Source organism: Larus michahellis, chromosome 4 (genome assembly GCF_964199755.1).
Source record: "Larus michahellis chromosome 4, bLarMic1.1, whole genome shotgun sequence".
NCBI lineage: Eukaryota > Metazoa > Chordata > Aves > Charadriiformes > Laridae > Larus > Larus michahellis.
The window spans coordinates 47,291,913-47,317,286 of NC_133899.1; the positions used below are offsets into that span (position 1 = coordinate 47,291,913).

The 25,374-nt window shown below is 46.2% G+C and overlaps 4 protein-coding genes across 25 annotated transcripts in view; 2 read left to right on the forward strand and 2 right to left on the reverse strand.

The window, feature by feature from the left end:
• Positions 1–3,449: 3,449 nt before the first annotated feature.
• NDUFS3 (NADH:ubiquinone oxidoreductase core subunit S3) lies at positions 3,450–9,288 on the reverse strand. The gene is given in 11 exon segments (XM_074584376.1): positions 3,450–3,695; positions 4,922–5,041; positions 5,334–5,459; positions 7,362–7,511; positions 7,787–7,884; positions 8,794–8,859; positions 9,026–9,077; positions 9,079–9,120; positions 9,122–9,145; positions 9,147–9,191; positions 9,193–9,288. Coding segments are annotated over 11 exon segments (987 nt in total). The 3' UTR covers positions 3,450–3,527.
• KBTBD4 (kelch repeat and BTB domain containing 4) lies at positions 8,588–18,333 on the forward strand. 2 transcript variants are annotated; one of them, XM_074584344.1, is made up of 4 exons: positions 8,588–9,305; positions 12,542–13,162; positions 15,706–15,812; positions 16,395–18,225. In XM_074584344.1, the coding sequence occupies exons 1-4, from the start codon at positions 9,287–9,289 to the stop codon at positions 17,253–17,255; spliced, it is 1,608 nt and encodes a 535-aa protein (XP_074440445.1). In that variant the 5' UTR covers positions 8,588–9,286; the 3' UTR covers positions 17,256–18,225. The 2 variants fall into 2 exon arrangements, with proteins under 2 accessions (XP_074440445.1, XP_074440446.1); XM_074584345.1 differs by having other exon boundaries at positions 9,100–9,218; positions 16,395–18,333.
• A 4-nt stretch (positions 18,334–18,337) lies between these two features.
• Positions 18,338–20,987, reverse strand: PTPMT1 (protein tyrosine phosphatase mitochondrial 1). The gene is made up of 4 exons (XM_074584379.1): positions 20,653–20,987; positions 20,487–20,567; positions 19,764–19,955; positions 18,338–18,478 (listed from the first exon to the last, which is right to left on the reverse strand). The coding sequence occupies exons 1-4, from the start codon at positions 20,821–20,823 to the stop codon at positions 18,347–18,349; spliced, it is 576 nt and encodes a 191-aa protein (XP_074440480.1). The 5' UTR covers positions 20,824–20,987; the 3' UTR covers positions 18,338–18,346.
• A 23-nt stretch (positions 20,988–21,010) lies between these two features.
• Positions 21,011–25,374, forward strand: part of CELF1 (CUGBP Elav-like family member 1) — a 70,968-nt gene continuing 66,604 nt past the window's right edge. For 10 of the 21 annotated variants that reach the window (XR_012586678.1, XM_074584349.1, XM_074584346.1 and 7 more), the window contains exon 1: positions 21,108–21,229. Coding sequence is in view for 1 of the 21 variants with exons in the window: in XM_074584357.1 (XP_074440458.1) it covers positions 22,684–22,691 (8 nt within the window). In the remaining 20 variants the exon portion in view is untranslated. Of the gene's footprint in view, positions 21,230–21,885; positions 21,970–22,533; positions 22,692–25,374 lie in introns of those variants that run through there. The other 11 variants (XM_074584359.1, XM_074584363.1, XM_074584367.1 and 8 more) reach the window with 7 other exon arrangements.

Here is a 25,374-nt window from a genome sequence, read left to right on the forward strand (position 1 = left end):
GATGTTGTCCTTGCCAGGTATTCACAGCTGAACGTGCACAACCATGCTCCTCTGCATGGTGATACCGTCCTCCCCCTTGTCATACCGGCTGTTGTAGGAGCAGTTTCAAAATGTCACATCATGCCAGGTTTCTGCAGGGGCGCATCGACTGGTTTCATCCTTTCCGCCATGACCTCCTCAAGCAGGAAGACGGGAAAGGGGAACAAGATATGAGGGATCAAAAACCGCAGGAGCTGTTTGAGGCACGAGGTTTGGTTAATACAGCACTAGAGGAGCTTCTTTGGGAGAGAGGTTTGTTTGAGATGGGACTGCAGGGAGATAGCAGCGTCTTCACAAAAGGAAAATTCTGCTTATAGAATTGGAGAAATTTCTTGCTTCAAACATCTCACCCAAAACTTGAGGAGACCACAGTCCCCAGCCTGGGTCTGTCTGGAGAGGAAGATGAGAAGAAGGTTGAGGAAAGAGATGAAGGAAGGACATACATGGCTCTCGGGGAAGACGAGGTTTGAGTCACTGGAGGGGAAGAAGGAAGAAAACCTTGAGGGAAGTAGGATTGAAAGACAGATCATACCCAGACGGGACCTCTGCTGTTATACTGCTTTTTTCCAGGTATGGTGCTGCTGGTCCTTCTGCAAATGCTTTCCTTGTCTTTTTCTTTCAGTTTGTGAGCAGCACCCACTGTTTGAAGGAGCCATGGACTGCGTAACAGTGACAGGCAGGGCCCCATCCCACTGCACCGACTGCACAAAAGGAGCCTCCCTCAGGCTTCACACAACTTGGAGAAGCTGTCGCCGGATGCAGCGTGGTGGGTGACACCATGCTGTCATCCAGCCTGTCCCTCAGTGGTCCCATAACCTCTGTTCTGCAGGAGTGCAAGGCCCAGCTGAAATCCGTATCTTTATTTGGACCGGAGATCAATTATAAGGGCCTATACAGACTGTGATGAAGGCTGATACCCTGACACTGTCAATAGCCACATCCTCAAGGACGAGTCTCTTGCTTGGCTGCAGAGAGAAATGCCAGAGTTCTGGAAAACAGCAGCAAAACCTACTCAGCTGGGGAAGCTCAACATGGTGACTGTGAGTCATCACCTAAAGTCTATTTGTCCCCGCAGCACCAGAATATCTCTCTTCTGAATAGTGTGTCTGTAAGTCAGCTACATCTGACTTACATCTCATCCATAATCCTCCTACAGCTGAGAAACCCAGCCCAGGCGAAGAAGCCGCATGGAGGCCAGCAGTCTGGACCAGGCAGGGACAGAAGATTTGGAACAGAGTTTTGTGTGCTTGACCAAGCTGACCACAGCCTCGCTCACCATGAAGCAAATGTCCACCAGCCACAAGGATCCCAGAGCGAGCAGGTTCCATTGGCAAGAATGGCCCCTCGAGCTCAGGAGCAGCGGAGGAGGTAGTGTGCCAACTCCACCTCTAGTGTGTGAGGCTGCGTAACCTCTCGTGCCCTGGGATAACACGTCTGGGTGAATAAATTGCTCTCTTTGTAGCCTCCCAGGCTTCTCTAATGAGGAGAGACTTGGGTCCGTTAGCAACTATTCCACATATTAAAGAGCTGCTGGAGCCAATGCTTGTCCCCGAAGGGCTGGCTACTTCTCCAGTACACACATTCTTCAGCAAACCTTGCATGTTGTCTAACTTGACAGGGCATTGTGTCTAACATTTCTTGATGTCACGTCAATCAAATTCTCCTTCTGCACAAACATTATGTTTAAACAGCCGTTCTCCTTCTGTTCCTGCTACCATCAGCCTTCTGACTTACCGTATACCGTACTGGGAAACACATATTTTTTTACAATACATATACCATAAGTCTTGGCGTGGTGCCTCAAGCAACCTGGGATGGGGGAGGGAGAACGTGGGGCGGAAAATGTCCTTTATAAAGAATTTTCACAGTAACAGAAGTGGTGCCAGGAACTTTTCTGTCTTGTGCAATAGGCATCGGCATGCAAAAAGAGCCACTGCAACAGAAAACAGAAACAGCTGTGTAACATGTTGTAGGAAGGACTAAAAGTACGTTTCCTATTTAATCACCTCAACTGACGGTAGATCCAAAGCAGAGCTAAGGACTGCATAAAACCCCAAACTTCTGCTGCTTTGTGTTCCCTTCTCTTTCCCATAAAGATCTGTAACTTTTAAGGTGAGTGGCAAATGCTATTAATTTTAGCTAGAGAACACTGTTCTGAGTCACATCCCAAACACTGCCAGCCACAGCAGCCTGAAACACATTAAAAGGAAAAAAAAAAAAAACCAAACAGAAAAGAACCTAAGAAGTCCATGCTTACAAGGCTGGGGTAGAAACAAACATGAAACCTGATTCCTACCATACGGTTCAGCTCTTTATTCTTGAGAACAGATCACGTTCTAGTCACAATCAGTACTTGTCCCGTTTTTTTCTTAATTGAATCTATTGTTGTCCTATCCCTTCCTCCATCCCATACTCTTTTTTAATTAGGGCTTTTACAATTTAAAAGCTTAAGTAGTGATTCAGGAAATCTCTACAAACAGCTTGTGAATTATTTTATGAAATCTTTTATACAATAGTTTTCCGATCTTAATGAGGTCAGTCAGCTTTCTGATGCAGAACTGCGTTATGCATTTTCTGGACTAAGGACAAGGAACATTATTAATTGATGACTGCTGTAATGTAATCCCATTTAAACAGGTGGTGGGTGGAATAAAACTACAGTATTTTTCCAGCTTTTTTGGAGAGAGCTGAGATTTTCCACAAGAGCAAAGATAGTGGTAATGCTATTATATCACACAGCTCAAAGTAATTGGAATAGTGACAAAAAGGCATAGACTCTTTGTTTATGGGATAAGGGAAAGGAGATATTTTTGACCGCAGACTCGAGTCTGAAGATGCTGGAGAAAGTAGACTGCTTGATTATGAAGAAAAGGCCAGCATGAGGGAGTGGCACATGAGACGTTACCTGCAACTCCTCCTTCTTCTGCCAGAACAGGAGCTGACTTAATTCCCAAGGAAACAACGCAGACATTTCCACAATTGTTTTGGTCTGGATCCAGGTAGATCTTGTGTTGTCATAATAACAGCTGTATTAGAACCATTTACAAAATCTTTGCCTGTTTGCTAGATTATTACAGTCTTCCCGACACCCACCTTGGAGCTCAAATGCTGCTGTCCCATTGCTTAAGCCACACAGCTGCTTCAGTACAGGCTCCTAGTGAGCGCTCCGGTTATGATTTACGCCTGCAGGGACAGCTAGCAGCAGCAGCGTATATAAAGAATCTTAGCCACAGGGAATGCCTGGACTCCCTTCAATTTGCAAACCAAAAAGACAAACCCAGTGTCTTAGAACTCCAAGCAGCAGATAAACATCTACTAGTTGGATTATCGGGATTGTAAATTAGCATCCCTCACCCTCTGCTTTTCATCTAGTTTGAAAACATTATTCATGTGACCACAACAGGCAAGAATCTCATATCAATTTTTATTATTATAAATACTATGTTAGAACAGAAAGGATGGTGCTGTGCATCCGCTCCATTCCGCTGCTATTTCACATCTTCTTTCTTGGCTCCTGCTTCTATTTTCAGGGGTTCTGGAGCCGCACGATAGGCAGGAAACGCCTCCCAGGGACTATTCAGATCAAACTTGCGAAATTCCTGAGCTAGCTCCACAGGCTCCGCCACTACCCGTTTGACTTCATCATCATACCGCACCTAGAACAGCGCAAAGGACACAGGCCAGTCATTTTCATACAGTCCCCACAGCATCTCTGCTATTAACTGTACACAGTAATGACCCAGACCACCCTCCGGTACAATCCTATTTCCTGTGCCATGGATAGGCCACAGGCCTCTGCCACAGCTTCAGCTCTCCTCATTATTAAACCAGAGCCCTCCAGATGCCACCAAGACCGATGGACTCTCCAGGAAAACCCTTCTCTTTGGTACCACATATCACAGGTGTCCTGACTAACCACCCCGAATTAGGAGTGCCCAGCCTACAGTCCATATGAAGTCCACATGGAACAATACATTTAGTTTGTCCTATGACAAAGGAATTTCTCCTGAGTCACTGAAATAAGGTCGCCCATCCCCCTGGCATAGCTAGGGACCACTCTCATGAACCTTTATAATACGTCACTTTGTTTGGTTTTAGTTGTGCTTCTTAGCATAACACTCAGAACATGGGACAGAAAGACAACCAGTGTGAAATGCAGGTGAGCACCAGACACTTCTGACTGGCTTCCTTTATCCTCACTGTGCCAGTCCAGACCTCCAAACCACAGCTCAAGAGATCCTGCCTGGTCCTCGCTTGCAGGATATGCTGGTATTTCTATTTTTCTTAAAACCCTCTGTTGCTTGTGGAACCTCACTGTTTACTCCTGAGACTCAACTCAGTCTTACAGCTGCACCAAACACAACCATTTCTGCAATGCGGTCATTTGAAACCAGACAGATACCAAACATACTCATTTCACTTGTGGTTTGACATACAGAGGTAAATATTTGATAAATGGCAAGAGTCAGTTCAATGAGAGTTTTATAATCTGGGCCTACAAAAAACTCAACAAAGTGGAGTTCTAACTGCATTAAGATCAGTTCAGTCCTTTATTCCTTTGGGAATCTCCAGTCTTGCAGCGGAAAGCTTAATCTACCAGAAGACATGCTAAAAGCAGAAACACTTTCTCTGCCTGACAAATGTCTTTGGTATACAGCACATGAAATTTGCTCGACATCTCTGGCCTTAGGCTGCCTTATTACGGATGACACTTTGTAATGACTTCAAATTTCCATTATAGATCTCCTCTGCAATACAGTTAAGTGAAATGCCCTTAGTGCCTTTCGGACAAAGGATTGTGAAGCAATCACATCTCAGTACCGACACTCAGGTAAGAGTATTAGAGAGATTTGATAACTTCAGACACGAGCATATCTCCTACCTCCACATAACCAGAGAGCGGAAAGTCCTTCCGGAAAGGATGGCCCTCAAACCCATAGTCTGTGAGGATTCGCCTTAGATCAGGGTGGTTGGCAAAGAAAACACCATACATGTCCCAAACCTACATGAAAGGGAGCCAAGTAAACTGAATTAGATTAGAAAAAAACCAAACACAAACCTTCATGTATTACATCCCTAAAATTTCAGTTACATGCCTGGCTTTGTGGAGTGCCAGTGAAACCGATGCAGGAACTCATTCAAAAGCAAATCAAACACCCTTTTATCTCCTACTCCAAAAAGGCAGCCAGGGAAACACTTCTCCCTTTCTTTCTCAGGGCCCTGGGGATCAGTTTAATCAGGAAAACACAGCCCCTCTCCACAAAATCTCTGCTCCCAAGTACACTGGCACTCACCTCTCTTTCATACCAGTTTGCTGCCTTGTGCACAGGCACTGCTGAGTCAACAGGCGTCAGCTCATCAGTGTATGTCTTCACACGGATCCGACTGTTGAACCGCAGCGACAGGAGATTGTACACAATCTGAAGCCGAATAAAAGAAGGCATTTATGGATCTCTTCGCAGCACAGTACCGGCTAAGCAAAGGCACGCAAAGACTTTTTCAAATATTTTTTATCAGCAGAATCACATTCAGCACTTCAGAGCTGGGCACTAAAAGACACTAGTACAACCGAGGTTCCAATAGTTTATCTCTTTGGTCCTTAGAAATGTAACGAAAATGATGTGAGATTTAGAAAACAAGACTGATGAAGAAAAGCTGAAGTAAAGAGGGACACTAAATCTTAACAACAGAGAATACTGAAGGGATGGGGACACTTGACAATAGTCTTTCACAAAGAAAACGGCTATCAATTACTTTCAGCATCCAGTGAGAAAAACCTAGGAAGAAATACGCTTAATTTTCAGCGAAGTAGTTGGATACCAGGGAAAATTTCTAACTCTTCTGCTGATGAAGTACTAATAAAAAGGCTGCTTATGTGGATTACTAGGACCTCCAGGAGGAGCAGAATACTTACTACAAGCAGACAGGGAAAAAAAAACCAAACCAACCTTTTCTAAGAAATTGTGTAGCCTTGTTTCATACTTCCTCTGTAAAGATGGCTGGAAAAGGTGAATTCATTAAGGTCTATACTTCTGTTATTTCTATGAATGTAGATTTTTGAAAGAAAAGTCCTGAATTAAAAAATCTTCAACTTCTTCAGAGACTGGAGCCCTTTGAGTTAAAGAAACTCTCTTTATAACTCTCAGGATTTTTGACTAATCATGAGTTACGTTACTAAAAGTCAAAGCTGTTATTAGCAAAGCAAGAAGGAGCTATATTTGAAAACAACAAGACATCTGATTAGCTAATATAGACAAGACAAACCTGTCAACCCCTCGCTTTCTGAGTGGCTGTTGGTAAGTGATTTAATACCACAAATAAACCAAAGGGAGAAAAATAAATCAGCTACGTTACATTTGCCTTGTTACTTGCTGGGAACTAAAAAATCTACCAATTCACTTCTCTTGCCCAAAAGACACTTTGCCCAAGAGTTAGACAAGGGAAGACAAACATCTCTTTGTCCATAGGGCTGCCTACACCACAGTCAGCCCCCTACAGCATGTGAGCCCTAGGTGTTTTCTGCCACTGTCTTTTACGGATCTTCCTAGGTTAGAATAAAATAACGCCTCTGCAACAATACTGTGAACAACGCTTTCTAATAGTAGGTGAGAATACAAAACACTGAGTCTGTGGTTTCCCCAAAGATGTATCTTTTCTTTTTCAATTGGCAGCTGCAATTTTTCTGCAGCTGAAAAGCTATATGGCGAAATATTCAAAAGCATCTGTGGGAACCAAATCTCCAATATTCACTGAAAGTCACTGGAAGTTCCGTTACCGAAATCTTCTGAGAGCTTTCTGAAAATCTGCCTCATCTCCTATTTGGTCCCAACTTTCAGGGAATGTTTTTGAAGCAACTAAATAGTTTGTTTTGTTTTTTTAAAGAGGGAAATTGTTACAAAGATAGATGAGATTTAAAGGAAAACATGATCAATTGTGTCAACAGCAGCTGACAGGCCTAAGTGGAAGGAGGAAGAGCACCGGTTTACATCTGGCTAGAAAGATGTCTCTAGAACTTTAGTAAAACCAAACCAAAACAAACAAAAAAACCCAACCAAACAAACAAAAAAAACCAAAAAAACCCCAAACAAAACAAAACAAAAAAAAAAGACTTTCAGCAGAGCACAAAAGGAAAGCCAGACTAAGAACCTACACAATATCAGTTCTGCTACCGCTTCTATGATCAACAGATTAAATGAAACCCAGCATTTCAGAGTGGATTTTCTTTTCAGAAAGCAAAAAAAGTGGTCAGAGCTGCCATGGCACCCACGGCCATCAGCACTTGTAAAAGCTCTCCAAGTCCTGCACCTATGAGGAGTTCTTACCTCAAAGCGGTACTGCCGAGATGGGACATCAACCGCAGTCAAGTCAGCCAAGGATTTGAACTGGGCATTAGTGTGATCTCGAAGGAAGGTCAGAACTGGAATGATCCCATCTGGATGGATCAGAAGTTCCAGCTCATTGAAACAGGTCACCTGATGAAAACAGCGCAAAGGGCATGAGCACGAACACCAACAGGACTGAACATTACGCTGAATCCAGCAGAACACCCAAATAAAGAGAGTATATGTTACAGCAGACACATAATGACATCAGAAAAAGGGGCATAATAATAGCGGTAACTTTCATGTAATTCTGGCAGCCCTTCTTCCCCAAAATAACTTCTGAAAACAGCTAGCAAACAAGTAGTGTGTTTGCTGGGTCCCGTTCCGCCCTCCCCCCCCAGTACAATTTCTCAAACAGCACTTACCTGTACTTGCTGGATATACTTGGGCAGAATCTCAGCCACGTACTCCCCAAAAGCACATAGCTGCTTCTGTTCTACTTCATTTTTTGGTCTGACAGTAGCTAAAGAGAAAAATAAAGCTCCCAAGATTACGTCAGGGAATACAGAAAGCTACAGCAAGAACAGCAGTAACTGCCACCCCTGACTTAAAAATCCCTTTAACCAGTCTAGATGTCTCTTGGTAGCTCTGGCAGAAGCCAGGCAGCTTCAGGTTCAAGTAACCTGCAAAGTTTATTTAGGGTAAATCCAAAGCTAAACACAACATATACGTATAACAGAATATATTAGATGCTGTAATAGAGACTAGACCATAGCAACATACACGTGTTGTGGTACACAGAACATGGAACTAGACACTTTGATAAGGAAGGAAGTTTATGTCACTGCTACACAGAAATTTTTTTGTACACTGTAAATACAGCAAGAGGAACAGTCCAACAAGGTGACGGAGAAGCAAATAACAAGATGAAAAAGAAAGTGGCAGAGATGACAGAACGATCTGAACTCAAATACTGCTCATGACGTTCAGCCTGGCTCTAGAAAGGATCTTGTTTTCTAGACAAAATAATCCTGGTTTTGTTTGATCGGCCAGCATCTAAGCAACCCCCTCATAATCAAAACCCCCTAGGAACCCACGTGGCTTTTGTTGTTGTTGCTGTTACAATTACAAACACTCCTCAAGGTTCAGGGCCTTGCAGCTGTTACCCAGGCACAACTTTCCACCGCACAAGCAGGCAGGCCCACAAGAAAGGACGCGGGGTTACCAAGGGGCCGCTTTTTTGCCCAAAATTCAGGTTTATGCGTGACGGGCACCACCCTCTTTCCCATAACACTCGCTAAAACAGGCGCGTAACGGCACGGACCCTCCCGAAGGGCAGCCGGGAGCGGGACACGGACACAAGCACAGGCCTCCGCCGCCGCCCCCCAAGCCAGGCCCCGCCGCAGCCCCCGCCCCGCTCCCGCTCACTTACGGCGAGTCTCGGCGGTGGAGCTCCCCGCCAGCCGGGCCTGCACCGCCGCCGCCGGGCCTGCGCCAGCTGCGGAGAGAAACGGACACGTCTCACCGACGGCCCGACCGAGTACCACCACCGCCACCGCCGCCACCGCCGCCACCGCCGCCACCGCCACCGCCGCCGCCGCCACCCCGGGCACCCTGCCCTGCCCTGCCCTGCCCTGCCCTGCCCTGCCCTGCCCTGCCCTCACCTCGCCGCGCCGCCCGCGCCAGCCCCCTCACCACCGCCGCCGCCAACATCCCCGCCGCGACAGGGACGGGCAAGGGCACGGACCGGAAGCGGAAAAGCGCCGCCGTCGCCGCGCTTCCCCCCCGCGCTGCCGGCGGGACGCTTCCGGGTCGGTGGCCGGAAACGGCGAGTACCTTGGCGGCGCCTGGCGCAGGGTGAGGGGCACAGAGGAGCCGCTGGGGTACCCCGGGGCGGCGGCGGCGGGAGGCTCCGGGGCGGCGGCATGAAGGGAGGCGCCGCAGGTGGGTGCCGAGGGGGCCGGGGGAGCCCCGGTGGGGGCTGGGAGCCCGGCGGGAGGGCTGGGAGCAGCCCGGGGGCGGCGAGCTCCGTGGAGGTGCCGGGTGCGCGCCCGAGGGGCCCTGGCAGAGCTCCGGGCTGGAGCAGCGCTGCCGAGGCGAGGTCACTCACTGGCGGTTTCATGGTGTTGGCGTGGCCCGAATGGGGGGGCCTTTGCTTTTCCGGGAATTGGCTTTCCTTTCCTCCCCCCCCCCCCCGCCCCCGGAGCGGGAAGTCGCTGTCGGTTGGGTGTGTGGGTTCTCTGATCCCAGGCGCTGTCATGGCATCCGCGGCCCTGTCAGGAGGAAGCGGGGAGGTGCGCCAGGGTTCGGTTACGCCGTCCTCACCTATAGCCTGGCGTACGGCAGGTCATTGCTTTGGCATGGAGCGTAAGGTTTTGCTTTATGGGGCACTTCGCTGTTCCTGCACCTCTCTTTCTTTATCGTGGCGAGGCCATGGATGCAAAAGGGGAACTTTGTGTTTGCAAAGAAGGATGTGAGGTTTACGGTAGTCTTTAGCCGCTTCGTGACCTGGCAGCGCTCCTCTGGAAATCGTGCTGGGGGGGCTGGCTCTGCTGTGCCAGGAGGGCAGCGTCATCCATCCATCCATTCGTATCCTGGTGCTCCGTGTGAGCACTTCTGGGCTGTGGCTTCTGAGCACCTCAGCTGTAAGGATCGAGAGCTGTAACTGAAGTGAGAGCCGATTTGCAGGATAGGCTTTTACTTGGTAAAGCTGGAAAAATCATACTGGTGTGTTCTGCGCTAATTGCATGGTCTCTTACAGACTAATGTATAGGTACTTTTCAGACAGACCAGAACTCTTGTAAAATCACAATAAGGGTATAATTAAGGCAGGCCATCATCAGGAATGGGACAGACTTGTGTAGCCGATTAGGGATGTAGGCACTACTTCCCGTAAACAAAGAACTTGGGAGCTCTCCTGTATCAAGCAGAGGTATTGTAAGAAAATACATGTTTGACAAAATAAAGCATGGAAGAGTAACTATGAGTCTCCTGGAGAAAAATCCCATCTTTGGGAAACATTGCACTGGAAATCATGTTCAGTATTAATTGATCAGAAATTATCAATCAGAAATTCTTGATATCAGTCACCATGGCTGCTAGTTCAGGTGTAAAATTAAGTTTAAAGTGAATGCAGGCATGTGTCTATTTGCTCTTAATGCTGTCAAGAGATACGTTAAAAGAGAGCTCTCTTCTTCAGAGGTCTTTCTCTGGTTCAGAAGCTTTTCTGACCCACAAACTGCTTGGAGCTCTGCAAACAATCTCTGGTACCTCACTTTAAAAGATAAAGGTGTTATCTTTTAAATTGAGTTCTCCTTGCCAGTTGGGAAACAGTGGCTAACAACATGTAACAGGTTATTTTCCATGCTGAAGGTGTCTGGCGCATTAACAAACTGAGTATAACCATCAGTTATCTCATCTGGTTAGCTTGAAGGACTGGTGGTTATGTCTGGCAGACTTCTTGCACATCTGTTTGGTAAAAGCAAGTTCACCTTACTTGATACCACCACACAGATTCATTATGTTGGTTTTGGATGATAGGAACTGCTGTCTGTGCTCTTTGTTAGTATGATCATAGAATCATAGGGTTGGAAGGGACCTCTGGAGATCATCTAGTCCAACCCCCCTGCCAGAGCAGGGTCACCTAGAGCAGGTTGCACAGGAACGCGTCCAGGCGGGTTTTGAATGTCTCCAGAGTTGGAGACTCGACCACCTCTCTGGGCAGCCTGTTCCAGTGCTCTGCCACCCTCAGGGTAAAGAAGTTCCCCCTCGTGTTTAGGTGGAACTTCCTATCTTCAAGTTTGTGCCTATTACTTCTTGTCCTGTCGTTGGTCACCACTGAAAAGAGCCTGGCCCCATCCTCCTGACACCCACCCTTGAAGTATTTATAAGCGTTGATAAGGTCCCCCCTCAGCCGTCTTTTTTCCAGACTGAAGAGACCCAAATCCCTCAGCCTTTCTTCATGAGAGGTGTTCCAGTCCCCTAATCATCTTGGTAGCCCTTTGCTGCAGCCTCTCCAGCAGTTCCCTGTCCTTCTTGAACCGGGGAGCCCAGAACTGGACACAGTACTCCAGGTGCGGCCTCACCAAGGCAGAGTAGAGGGGGAGGATGACCTCCCTCAACCTGCTGGACATACTCTTCTGGATGCACCCCAGGATGCCATTGGCCTTCTTGGCCACGAGGGCACATTGCTGGCTCATGGTCATCCTGTTGTCCACCAGGACTCCCAGGTCTCTTTCCACAGAGCTGCTCTCCAGCAGGTCAGCCCCCAACCTGTACTGGTGCATGGGGTTATTCCTCCCCAGGTGCAGCACCCTACACTTGCCCTTGTTGAATTTCATAAGGTTCCTCTCTGCCCAAATCTCCAACCTGTCCAGGTCTCTCTGTATGGTGGCACAGCCTTCCGCTGTGTCAGCCACCCCCCACCCCAGCTTTGTGTCATTGGCAAACTTGCTGAGGGTGCCCTCTATCCCCTCATCCAGGTCATTGATGAATATATTGAAGAGGACTGGACCCAGTACTGACCCCTGGGGAATACCACTCGTCACTGACCTCCAACTAGACTCTGTGCCCCTAATCATGACCCTCTGAGCTCTGTCTTTCAACCAGTTATCTATCCACCTTACTGTCCATTCACCTAACCCACTATTCCTAAGCTTCCCTATGAGGATGCTGTGGGAGACTGTCGAACACCTTGCTTAAGTCAAGGCAGACCACATCTACCGCCCTCCCCTCATCTGTCCATCCAGTCATGCCATCATAGAAGGCTATCAGATACTGTAATCCTTTTTCCATCTAGCTCAGCTATGGTGCTGTCACATTCTCCTGGCTTCGTGAGTTTCCTAGGGTGGTTGCTGGACTTTCCACTTGAATAACTATTGCTGCATTTCTTTGTGCCGGTGAAATGAGTGGTGAAAACATATGCGCGTCTCCCAGGTCTGATGGGGTGTGATGCTCACTATACTGGAAGTTTGGTATATGTTATAATTTTAATTATGCCAACTTCTTATTTGTTGTTTGAGATTCTGAAGCTCAAGCAAAAGTTTATGGTTGCGCTATTTATATTCAGTCTAAAATATGCTGGCCTCTTACCAATATGTTTGATTTTTCCCTGTACCCTGAAGTACTGCATAATCTTGTTAGTGGAGAGAGAAAGCCATATAATTATTGTGATTTTACAGATTGCTGGAGGTCTGATCTTTGCAGCACCATGGACTCGTCAGAAGAGACTGGAGGTTCCTCTGCAGAAGAAAACTACTTTGTGAACTACACTTTCACCGACCGCTCCCACTCAGGCCGCGTGGCCCAGGGTATTATGAAATTATGCTTGGAGGATGAGCTCTTTGCTGATGTTACAATATCAGTGGAAGGCAAAGAATTCCAGCTGCACCGTTTGGTCCTCTCAGCTCAGAGTTGCTTTTTTCGTTCTATGTTCACTTCCAACCTAAAGGAGGCCCACAACCGGGTGATTGAGCTGCAGGACGTTAGCGAGAGTGTCTTTCAGCTCCTTGTGGACTATATTTACCATGGGACTGTAAAGCTGAGGGCAGAGGAATTGCAGGAAACCTATGAAGTGGCAGACATGTACCAGCTGACTGCCCTTTTTGAAGAGTGCTCACGTTTTCTGGCCCGTACAGTGCAGGTTAGGAACTGTTTGCAGGTCATGTGGTTGGCAGATCAACACAGTGACATGGAGCTCTACACAGCTGCCAAACACTGTGCAAAGTCACATTTGTCCCAGCTGCAAGACACAGAGGAGTTCCTACACCTGCCTCTCCGCCTATTGACAGACATCCTTACAGGTAAGGAGATCTTGGCGCTAGCCAGATTGTGGATGTAGAAAGAGACTTTCAGAGAGTCTTTTAGGGATTGAACAAGATAGATGGAAAGATCCAAGCTTTCATAACCATTGTCTATTCAGAGGCTTAGCTAAGCAAAGCAAAACATTCTGGATAACTTAATCAGAAAAAAAAAACCAACCAACTATTAATTGTTACTGGACATGAAGCATCTAAGCTATAGAAAAGGGACATAGAGGATGTTGGTAATTCCAAGGAGTTCCCGAGTCAACAGGTCAGAAGTATTACAGGTTTTTTAAACATAACTTAGTAACTTCCAACAATTTCTTGCATTTTTGTATTTAAAAGTAAACCAAAGAAGCTTTAGCAGAAATGAGCATGTTATGAAAGTCTTTTTTTTTGCTTTAGTTCATAATCATTTAACATAGGAATGCAACAACTCAACATTTGTTAGAAGGCTTATTTTTATACTGTGTTAGTGTTGTTAACAATTATATATAATTGTTAGGATTATTTAGACTAGGCACACAGCTGACTGAAATAGAGGCATTGTAAGATCTTAGGTAATACAGTAGTTGCCCTTCTTGTAAACGTAATAGCCTTCCACAGTAATGGTTGCAATGACTCAGTGTTGTGAAGGATGTGTCAACACAGGACAACTTAGTCCAGCTGCCACCAATCCTTAAATATTCTCTGCTGCCCTAGTAGGTACAGCCAGTACTTGAAAACCTCTCCATATTGCTGCAGTCACAACTCCATTTTTGTGTGTTTATGTATCATTGCTAGAGGACGCAATAACGTAGAATCAGCTCATACATTCAAATGTGCTGGACTTGGGACCAGAGAGATTGCCCCCTTCTTGTTTTAATTAAAAAATGTTGTAAATGAGTTAACAACTATAATTTGTGTGTCATATGTTTTATATGCTGTTACAACAATAAACCTACCATGACTGGCTTCTTTGGAATACTGACGAATCTGTCCGTAAGACTTAAAATAGCCTTTAAAGTCGATGCTGTGCATATGAGCCTCTACAGATTTTGCATCGTATCATCTCTATTGCACCTAAAGAAATTCACAGTCAAAAACCTGTTGAGAATAGGTACTGATAGCTCAAAAAAACTATGATAAAATTAGATTAATTTTGATAACTACTAGGTAAAGTTTTAAAACTAAGTTGTGAGTTCATTAAAAAAAAATAAATTCCTAACATCATGAAATAAAGCCATAGAGGTCAATCACACTTAACTTCCATGGGATTCCAGGTAATAATGGTAGATTTAGGGCTATGATCTTTACTGTTTGTGGTCCTAAATTAAAATAATTGCTCAATAAAACTTTTTTCCCATGCATCATCTTTTTCTATATATAGAACAACATTACTCAATATTTATGCTGAAACTTAGCTCATAAAATGGATTAAAATCTGAAATGTACTCTTACTCCTGGTAGGGAAAACCTTTTTCTTTTGCAATTCCCGCATCTTTGTTTAGTTAATGGAGAATTAAATAGAGGAAGCTATCAGTGGCAAGGATTAAAATTAATTTTATGAAATAATAATTTATTAAGCTTACCTTTTGTTGCGCTCTAGGACCCATTTCAAAATAAAAGTTTTTCCATTTAACCACTACATGTGATGGATAGCTTATGGAAATCCCTTTTACTAATAAACAGAGTTGAAACGCCTGCTTTTGTTCCACGTTTTTTCTCCTCCCTTCCAGTATAAAGTGTTGGAATTTGATGCCTTCATCATCACTGAATTCATGTTTTGTCATGAGAGCACACTACAAAATCAGAGCGCCTTCATAGGGAAGCCTCTCAATGAATACAGGCATAATTGCTGGCTTTGAAAATGGAAGTAAATACCTAAAATCTTCTAGGTAATGTACTGATGATGATGATGCAGTAGTTTGTGGCATAACCAAAACTTCCAGTTATGTCTGGAAACAAACTGAAACCTGATGCAGTCTGTTGAGTGTTTCCTACTGTCACACTGCTAAGGAAAGCTATAGTAGCTCATTGGGGATTTCCAAATGCTAAGAGGATAGCAGCAACACCAGATGTTCAGTCTTGAGGGTCAGCTGTCTGACAGTGCTCAGAGAAGGAAAATTCTGCAGATGACTTTTGCTAGATAGGTTTCTAGGACTAGCCAGAAAGAAAGGCAGCTGCTGAGATTCTCAAATAAGAGAATCTTTTTGCTTAAATACCAAAATAAGAAAATATTTTTTCATCGTCAGAAAGCATGTAAGTTCCCTTTCCTGCCCTCTTTCTCTCGGACATAGGTTCCTTTGTTGAAAATCATCCAAAGTGCTTAAGATCTGGCAGCTCTCTCTTATGATATTTATCCAAACTAATTTCACGTAGATGTCTGGCTGGGAGTGATGATCATGCCTGACAAAATCTATAAACCTCCCTGTCTTTCTTTCCTCTCTAGAAAGTAGGGTTTGTGGTGGGAGTGGAGGAAGGGAGTCGCAGGAAAAGGATGTTCCTGAGTACATATACCTTTGTCTAGATATCATAAATGCCTTTCTGTCCCCAAACCGCAGATGGCGTTCCATATTCTCAGAATCCAACGGTTGCCATAGAAACCTGGATCAACTTCAACAAGGAGGAACGAGCGGGCTTTTCAGAGACGCTGCGATCGAGTTTGAAGGTATAAAAAGACCTTCTTTTCTGGGGTTGGTGTAGCACTTGCTGGTTTCACACTTCCCAAGGCAGGGTATTCTGCTCACAGGTGTGACTTGAAAGTCACAAAACACAAATGCTGTTGAAATTCATGGTGCTTGTGTGGGGAATACTTTCATTGTCATAAGTAGCAATGCAACTGACGGCTTTTTTAATTTAACCTGAGGCTGCTTTCACTAGTGATTGGAGCAATGCCACAAATAACTTATTTCATCAGATGCTCAGTTACCAAAGAGACCATTCAGAAATCTGAGTTTGGCATTCCCCTCATAGTAACTCCATCAGTGATGTAACCAGCCCTTACCTAAACCACAGACGCTTGGGTTCCAGTGAAGTCTGTTGCTATTTTGCTATGTCAGATATGACTGGTATCTTGAAAAGGCTTTGAGAGGTTCTGAATCCTGCATGCTGTAGGGTGGCAGGACTTGGGAAGCAGGTCACATACCTCAGGCCCACACGTGGGTCCTAGGCTGAAAAATTCAGTCTTAGGCATCACTGATGTTTATGTAAACAGGTCCAGTCCTGCTGACACACTCCTCCTTTCTCTCAGGTGATTGGAGAAAACGTTCACATCTACCTGATTGGAAAGGAGTCGTCACGTACACATTCACTCGCTGTCTCTCTGCATTGTGCTGATGATGACTCCATAAGCGTGAGTGGCCAGAACAGCCTGTGTCACCAGATCACCGCTGCCTGCAAGCACGGTAGTGACCTATACGTCGTTGGTGGCTCCATTCCACGACGCATGTGGAAGTGCAACAACGCGACTATAGACTGGGAATGGTGTGCCCCTCTGCCCCGTGACCGGCTCCAACACACCCTTGTCTCTGTTCCAAGCAAGGATGCAATATATTCACTGGGGGGGAAAACTCTACAGGACACTCTCTCTAATGCCGTCATATATTACAGAGTACGAGACAACGTCTGGACAGAGACCAGCCAGTTGGAAGTGGCAGTCTCTGGAGCTGCAGGTGTAAACCTTAATGGTGTCATTTACCTGCTGGGTGGGGAAGAAAATGACTTGGACTTCTTCACCAAGCCCTCTCGGCTAATTCAGTGTTATGATACCAACACAGAGAAATGCCACGTGAAGCCATACGTACTGCCTTTTGCAGGGCGCATGCATGCTGCTGTACACAAGGATGTGGTGTTCATTGTAGCTGAGGGGGATTCACTGCTATGCTATAATCCCCTGCTGGATAGCTTCACCCGGCTATGCCTGCCAGATGCCTGGAGCTCAGTACCGTCCCTCTGGAAAATTGCCAGCTGCAATGGCAGCATCTATGTCTTTCGTGACCGCTATAAAAAGGGTGATGCAAATACTTTTAAACTTAACCCAGCCACCTCTGTTGTAACGGTCACAAGTGGCATCAAAGTGCTGCTCACTAACCTGCAGTTTGTCCTGGCCTAAGCGGGAAAAACAGGCCCTGTGACAGAAAGGGCAGCAGCGGTGTTCTGTTGTGCCGCTCAGAGGCACCCACCACCCTCAGCACCAATCCCAGTTACTGCGAGCTCACAACATCCAGTAAAGACCCCATCCTCTATATCTGTGAAGAAGTAGTACGGGCTTTCTGGCTGAGGGCCTGTTCTTTTACATAGCACTATTAAAGTTGAACTGCTGCATCTTAGATTTCAGATGGACTAAATGCTATTACTTTGATCCCTTGATGATAAGCTGCTTGTGTTTGAGGCCCAAACTGCAGCAAATGGCTTTTTTAAGCCTGGAACCAATCCGCCAATAACAAATCCTATGGCATATGGACAATATCCTCCTTGGCCCAGACTGCTAGTTTTAACTGCCTGGGAGGCTGTGTGTTGCTGCCATGTCAGTCACAGAGTTAGATGTGTACTGTGTCCTCCAGGGATGTCCCCATTTAAACATTCCTGTGTCCCTTTTGCAGAAGGAGGGATTGGCAGAAATATTTACAGCGGATTCCAGAGCTGACCCCGAGACCTTTAGTGGGTTGCATTATTCAGGCACTTCTCCTAGAGGAGTGGTAACAAACTGGGAACTTGCTTACTGCTCTGTCATCACCTAGCATAAAGAGGGAGATCGTTTTTATGAGCATTGGCTTCCTTCACTGTACAGGGAATCCCCACCTGTAATCGTAACATAGTGTTGGTGAAAGATGGAATTAAGACCACTTCCTCCTACCCCTCTCTGTTGGCACTGTAGCCCTTTGGGTAAGAATCTGAATAAAGTCTCTGCTGAGACAAAGTTTTCTTTTCCTTTGCTGCAAATATTACAGAACTTCCTGTGGATTGCAGTTCAGCTTAGCATTGATAGTGTGGGAGAGAACAACTGTGGGGCTCCAAGAGAACTCAGATATTAGCCATAAGGAAAGAAAGCTTTAATGAAACAGCCCAACCTCCCCTTTACTGTAATTTATGTAAAAACTTCTTTATTGACGGTCAAGAAGTACAATACTTAAGCCTTAGATCATTAAAACATGAGGTTTTTTAAAGCAACTGAGACAGGAATTTTTATAGTTCTTACTGACACTATGCAGTTGTCCTAGCGATCATGTTCCTGTGAAATTTCTCCAGGATCTGGACTTGCTTGTGCCGAATGAGGATGTGGGGACGAATCTTGGCAATAGCCTCTATTGCTTCCTGAGGGGTCCAGTGATGCAGCTGAAAAGGCAGAAACCCTGCAAGTGAAAATCCATTCCATCCCTGCACCAGTTAATAGAGCCTTCCTAGAGGCTACAGGCAACATTAGAGTTGTTAGAAAACTTGCTGCTTTGCCCAGTCTGTTTCCTTCATGTTCCTCTCAGAGGGGTCTGAATGTCAATGCAAGTTCATGAAATGAGTCCCTCAGTTAAAGAGGGATGGTTGCTGCCTGAGACCTCCTTTTTCTGTCTCACTCTTGCTGCCATCATGTTGTAAATAGTTTCCTGTCCTAGTTCCACCAGACAATAGCAAAAGTACAGGTTGGGTTTTTTTATTTTTTTAAAACCTTACTACTACATACTTTCATTGTACTTCAGCAATTAGTGAGAAAATTTTCCCTTCAGCACTAAGGGAAAATTTTCCAGGGAGCACTTACTAACACCAACAGAAGAATCCATAGGTGGAATTTTGTTCTTAGCACTGCTTACTCAGTTGGGTCTGTAGAGGAACTCAGAAAACTGTAGTCACTTCTCTTGATCCCAAACTGTATTTACTGGAGAGCTTAAAAAGGCTCACCATTTCAGTTAACCAAAGAGAAAATCTGAACAACAAAAATGGATGTTTATCTGCTTGGTGAACCTACCCTCTCCAGTGACTTGTTATTCCCATCTCAATCTGTTCCTCCATGGAAAGAATTAAGAATGGCAGAATCATTCAAAAGCCGTTCAGAACTTACTATATGAATAGCCCAGAAAAACAAGCAGCTTCCTGAAGTCTGACTGATCTGCCAGAACCAGCAGCAGATACTATCAGACCATGTGTTTCAAAGCTTTGTTGCAACAACAGTTTCTCTTTCTCTTAAGATCAGAACGTCTTTGCCAGTGCTAATAACTGAGCTGGCAGATGCGGACCGTACAGATGAATGAAAAGACTACTTTTTGGCAGCTTCACCACTATCTCATTGCCAAGAAGCACTATCTTGACAGCATCTTAAGCACAGATGAACAAGATGTGCAAAGATAAACTAGATTATCAAAAGAAGCTTAGATGGCAGGTCAGCAAACATTAAGTTCTGCTTGTTCATTTACCTTGCATTTGCCACATTCTACAAAACACCAATGTAAGTTTGGGGCCTAGCTATCTACCTCTCTTAAAATGGGTCTCCAGTCCAAACTCTATATAATCATGGAATATTAACATACCTGTACGTGCTCAGGCTTCGTCAGCAAAAGCAAACTGTAAAGGCCAGCTGCATTTGCCCAGACTGTATGAAAATAAACCCTACTTAGCATAGCATCCTTCTTACTTGAATTAAATACGCTGCCACCATGGTGGCACTGCGGGAGCGTCCTGCCTTGCAGTGCACGTAGACACTGTGACCACACGCCCGGTGTTTCAGTATGAATTCAACGCCCTTGCGGAGGTTTTCCAAGGTGGGGACTCCCGTTAGATCCACGGTGCTGAGACGCAGTTGCTCCACTCCCATTGCCTCCCATTCCTGAAATGGACATAGCAGATTTGATCGGTTAGCTTTTTTGGGGGGTATTTTTCCAGAAAGCAAGCCCAGAACCTGTTGAGACAGTTAGGAAATTCAGTGGGGTTGTAAGCAGCCTTTGAATGTCAATCCCTTAAATCAGATGTATGAAAACTTCAGTGCTGGCTATCAGAAACGGGAAGATAAAGGGAACTGAAAAGGGATGTGGTTCAGTTGAAGGAAAGGAGAGGAGCTGGGATCTCCTGCCGAAACAAAAGGCATTCTCGTATTTGCACGGTGTAGGTGGATTTAACGCTGCCCTTCCCTCTTCGCCACTGCAGCTGTCACACCTTGCACCCTCACGTTTCACTGGTTTGTCGCACAGTTTTACCAGTCGCCTTCGGGACGGAGAAGCCACGGCTTCGCTGTCAGAGGACTCGGCGGTGGCTGCCGGGATGGCGGCAGGAGGTGGCCAGAGCCTCCCCCGCGCCGCTGGGACCAGGGGAGCCGCACGAGACCCCTCCCGGAGGGGCGCCGCCGAGCGCCCGGCCTCACCTGGGGGGAGCAGCAGAGGAAGCGGGTCTCGTACTCCTCGTTGAGGGTGACCACGGCGCGCACGTTCTCCTCCGCCACCAGCTGCAGGCACGGTCACGGTGAGGCACCGCCGCCGGGCCCGTCCCGGCCCCCCCCGTCCCGTCGCGCCCCGCCGCGCCCGCCTTACCCCGCGGCTGCGCCCCCGCAGCGGCAGCGCCCCCAGCAGCACGGCGCCGTCGATGCGGTGGAACCAGGGCCGGCGGGACCCGGGCAGCTGCGCCCGCGCCGCCGTGTACAGCAGCGTCGGGTAGAAGAGCAGCCGCGCCGCCCCGGCACCCAGCGCCTCCGCCACCCCCATCGCGGGCACGGCCGGGCTGGGCCAGACCGAGGGGCGGGGGAGCGCCTCGGACGAGCGCACTGAACGTGAGGAGACGGGGGAGCCCGGGTGGGGGGCGTGGGGCGCGGGGAGGGTCCCGCCGTCGGCGCGGCGGCTGGAGCGGGGCGGTGTGAGGCGGGGCGCGGGGGGCCGGCCGACCGGGGAGGGCGGGCGCGCCGCCGCGGCCCCTCCACCTCAGGCCCGCCGTGGTCTGTCCCGGAAGCGCCGCCATCTTGCGGAGCCGGCCTGAGGCGGCGCAGGGAGGAGAGCGGGGCGCGGGTGGATTCCCGGGGGCAGGTGAGGGCGGCGGCCGCCAGGAGGAGCTCGGGCCGGGCCGGGCAGGGACGGCGCGGAGCAGAGCTGAGCCCGTGGAGAGCGCGATCCGCAGGTAACGGCTCGCCGCCTCCTCCTCCTTCTTCCCCCCCGCTTTCCCCTGGGCTCCCGCTGTGAGGCTACTCGTGCCGGGCCGCGGCGGCAGCCTCTGCGGCGGGCGCCTCGCTCCCACTCGCCTGCCTCTCCCCCCGCGGCACCGAGGGGCTGGGGCCCGCCGGGGAGCCGCCGCGCCGCCGCCCTGGGCGCGCCACCGCGGGGGCGGTGGTCGCCCCGCCGGGAGCCCCCGTCCGGGGCCCGGAACCGGAGGCCGCCGGTTGTCGTATCTGATCCGAGGGCTGACAGCGCCGCGGGTGCCGCTGGGCCGCGGGGCGGCGGCGGGGGGCGCTGCAGGTGCGAGCGCAGCCCGAGGTGGCGTCGCCATTTCGGGGGCGGGGGGGGGGCGCTGCGGCGGGCCTGGGGCGGCCCTGGGGGCCGGGGAGCGGCCCCCCCGGGCTATGGCTGCCGTCAGCCGTCCGGGATGGGCGGCTGAAGCGCTGCGGAGTGGCCCGGGGGCTTGTGCCGGGAACCTGGGGTGCGGTTAGATGTCGTTGGGGCATGGTAGGGGTCCGTCTTGCGGAGTAGTGAAACGTGTATTGGTCTACGGAGAGGGTAGAGGCAAGTCGGGTGCGCGAGAAGCACAGGCAGCACAGTGAGGATTTGCAGTCTCAAGTGTGAGAAGGCGTGACGAACACCACTGCAACGAAGTTCAAGAGAAATACAAAAACCATGAGAGATTGAACATAAAACGAATGTTAAGTAAGTAAAGAAGCAATAGAGGTTGATAGTAGCTTGAGATTTTTATAGGGCTGTTTAGGAAGTGGAGAGCCAGCACCATAATAAAGAGTGGAACCTTCACTCCTTTAAATTCCTGAAGAATTGTGGCCCACACATTTTCATCTTTAATGCACAAGCATCCTCTTCTGCCAGAAGTTGTTCAGGAACGTTTTTCAGATGTTGCAGCTTTCTTGTATTGTACTGCTTGACTGTGGTCATTGGGTGTGTTTTACAGGGAGCTCACTTGTTTTAGAAGAATATTTAGTTGGGATTTACATCTTGAAATACCCTTTGCTTCTGTTCTACAAGAGCTTGGACTTTCTGAGTATCTTGAATTTTTTTTTTTTTTTTTATTTTTTGTTTGTCTGTCCTTCCAGTCTTATACTTTTGTGCTAGTGATTGCAATAACTGCTAAATTATCTCCTGGTGCCTTTAGCTGTCTTTTCTGCTGCTTTTCTGTAGATTAGTTCTCAGATTTTACTGCACTGACTGACTTGACATTGCATATTCATAATAAACCCATCATATTTTTTTTCTTCCCCTCAGCTATGTTCTTGGGAGCTCTGCATAATGTGAGATACTGTACTCCTAGAGTTGTGTCTGGACCCAAGTCTTTAAGAGGCAGCTTTGTTGGAAATACTACTCCTGTGATAGATCTTTAAAAATACTGCTTACATCTTTACGCTGTGATAGGAAATGTTAAGGTGGGTGCAGTTCGTATCCTGCAGTTTAGTACGTTCAGTGACATTCCTGCTGATGAAGAGACCCCTGGCCAAGAACACAATTCTTATATTTGCCCAGGGACATGGATGCAGATATATATACCAGTAAAATCCCTAAATAGGGATTTTAAAATATGATCATGTAAAGGATTTTTTTTTTTTATTTTTTTAAAGGTGCTTGCTGTTCTCAACTGTTTTCTTTTACAGAACTTTCACTGTTCTCTTACTGTTCAAAATTATTGCTGATATTTATTCTGGGAAAGTATATGCTGGTTTGTGGAGTGGGTTCAGCCTTTCTAAATGATCGCTCTTGGATGCCTGTGTTTTTCCTTTCCCTATCAAGGTTTCTAACGTTACATTAGAGAAAAATCAGTCCCAGATTCTAACTCTTTAGTCGCATGCTTGCCCCTATGTAGCTGCTTCTTTTTTGTATATGAAACAAAATAATAGATTCAGGCTTAGGAAGTTGTGTTTACATGCGAAAGAAAGCAGGAGCACAGTGTTTGTAGAAGAGTAAACAACTGAAAAATGGCTGTCATAAAATCATGAACACTAAACCACAAAGATTTATGCATTAGGTAGTTTTGTATTGGAAGTATGTGGCTTACAATAATAAGGAAAACATACCTGTCTTTCACAATAAGAGATGATGGTAAAGAATTCTTTACAAGGTAAAGAACTCCACAGTAGTACTGTGTACTTACTAACGTATCTACTTTTTTGCTAGTCCCCCAAAATTAGATACACTTGTAAGATTATCGTTACATGGTGGGGGGAAGGTGTCTTTAACTTTTATTTAATCTGCTATGAGTAGGGATTCTGAAGACACGTTGCCTGGCACTACTCCTCTAAAAGGAAAAGCAAGAAAGGTGACTATATCATAGGTATGCAATAATTATATATCTCATCAATAACAAATCTGTAATTTGCAAGGTCCTCTGCAAGTAACCTTTACATCAATTGAAAAATCACTAGATGAAACAAATTATGATGCTCTGACATAAGAGAAATATTTATAATATTGTGTAACTTTTCTTTTGAAATTACTGTAAACAATATTATGCTGAATTAGTTGAATTTCATAAAAGATTGGTGTTTATGTGGTTCTTAACTATTTAGACTCACGTTAAATAAAATGCTTATAATTCAGTCCCTAACTGAACTTCATAGGAAACTTTGTTATGAGCAGGTTGTTCCTTAACTGTTTCTTGCATCTTTCTGAAATGTGGTTATTGATTATCAGTTACTGTTTCATAATTTCATCTGTTTGTTTTCTGGGTCTTCTGCTGCAAATCTCTTCAGAGAGCCTGCTCTGATTTTCTTTCTTTAGTACTTTTTTTTAGGCTAGGTGGGAAGTGATACAAGTTCTCCTTGGTTTTTAGATTTCCTCATTATTAGTCTCTACTGTGGTATCCAAGAAGAACCCACTGTTCTGGCTGTTGAAATAGAGACTTGTTCAGTGATACGTCCACGAGACAGTCTGGTTTTCCAAGTCATAATGTGAATTTTGCTACTGGAACAGCAGGAGTAGTCCAACAGACTCAGATTTATATTTCTGCATTCTTATTTTTCATTCATGCCATGAATGTCTTAAATGTTTTATTTCAATCTAGGCATGTTCAGTATTGCTTCTTGTCCTTTAGTTTACCATTTTCCAGGACTATGTGCATAGTTATTCACTGCTTTGGTAACTGCCTTCAGGCAAGAAATTATTAGTTTCATCCATTGATCAGTTATTTGGCAGGGGGAAAAAACAGTCTAAATCAAAGCAGAGTAAAATACTTCAGGGTTTGTTATAATTGGAGTTGTAAATTGAGAAATGTTATTTGGGCCCTCTAATGGATATTTCTCTTGAAGTATCACAACGCACTATCTTGAGTTGTGATCCTGTTACAAGATTTCTGGAGGCAGGAGAGATTATCTTGATTGGAAAAAAAGTAGCCAGTAGTTTTATTGCCCTTCCTTCTGTCATTAGAGATTCTTGTGTTATATGAAAAAGTGCAAGATAGCACCTTTTCTGCTGTTGCTGTCTACACCTATTCTAGATTATCCTGCCAAGACACTTTGTGTTTGGGGCATAACAGCGAAAAGAGAGCACTTTAGCATTCACATTTTCAAGAGGAGACTTCACAAAGGTCAACTGAATACATCTTGTTTGCACCTGATGCGAGATTCAAACACGTAAAGCTGAAATATACATTAGGTCAAAGCAGGAAATTTGCATAGGGCAAGGGAGAAAATGTAAACTGCTTTAAAGCTTCAGTACAAATTAGTCTTTGATTGCTTTGCTGTAGGGTTGAATAGCTCACAAGCCTGAACTGCGATAGACAGCAGGATTATTTATTTGACCGCAATCGTCATCCCAGGTAAAGGAAGTTTTCTTTCTGACATCTTGAGTAGCATAAAACTCTGTGCATTTTAAAATAAAATACGTTGTTGGTAACTGAGTTCAGGATGAACAAACAGTGAGCAACTAGATAGCTGAACATAAGTCTTCAGTAGTTTTCAATTATTCGTAAAGAAGTTCAGTTTAGGTGATACAGTTTGTGGCACAGGTATATGTGTGTGAAAGCTTTATGGCAAAAGCAGAATCATTGTCCATAAGATGTTTTCTCTGTCCCATGTATGCACATTGCCCTTCTATCTTCAGTATTCTCAGTATATC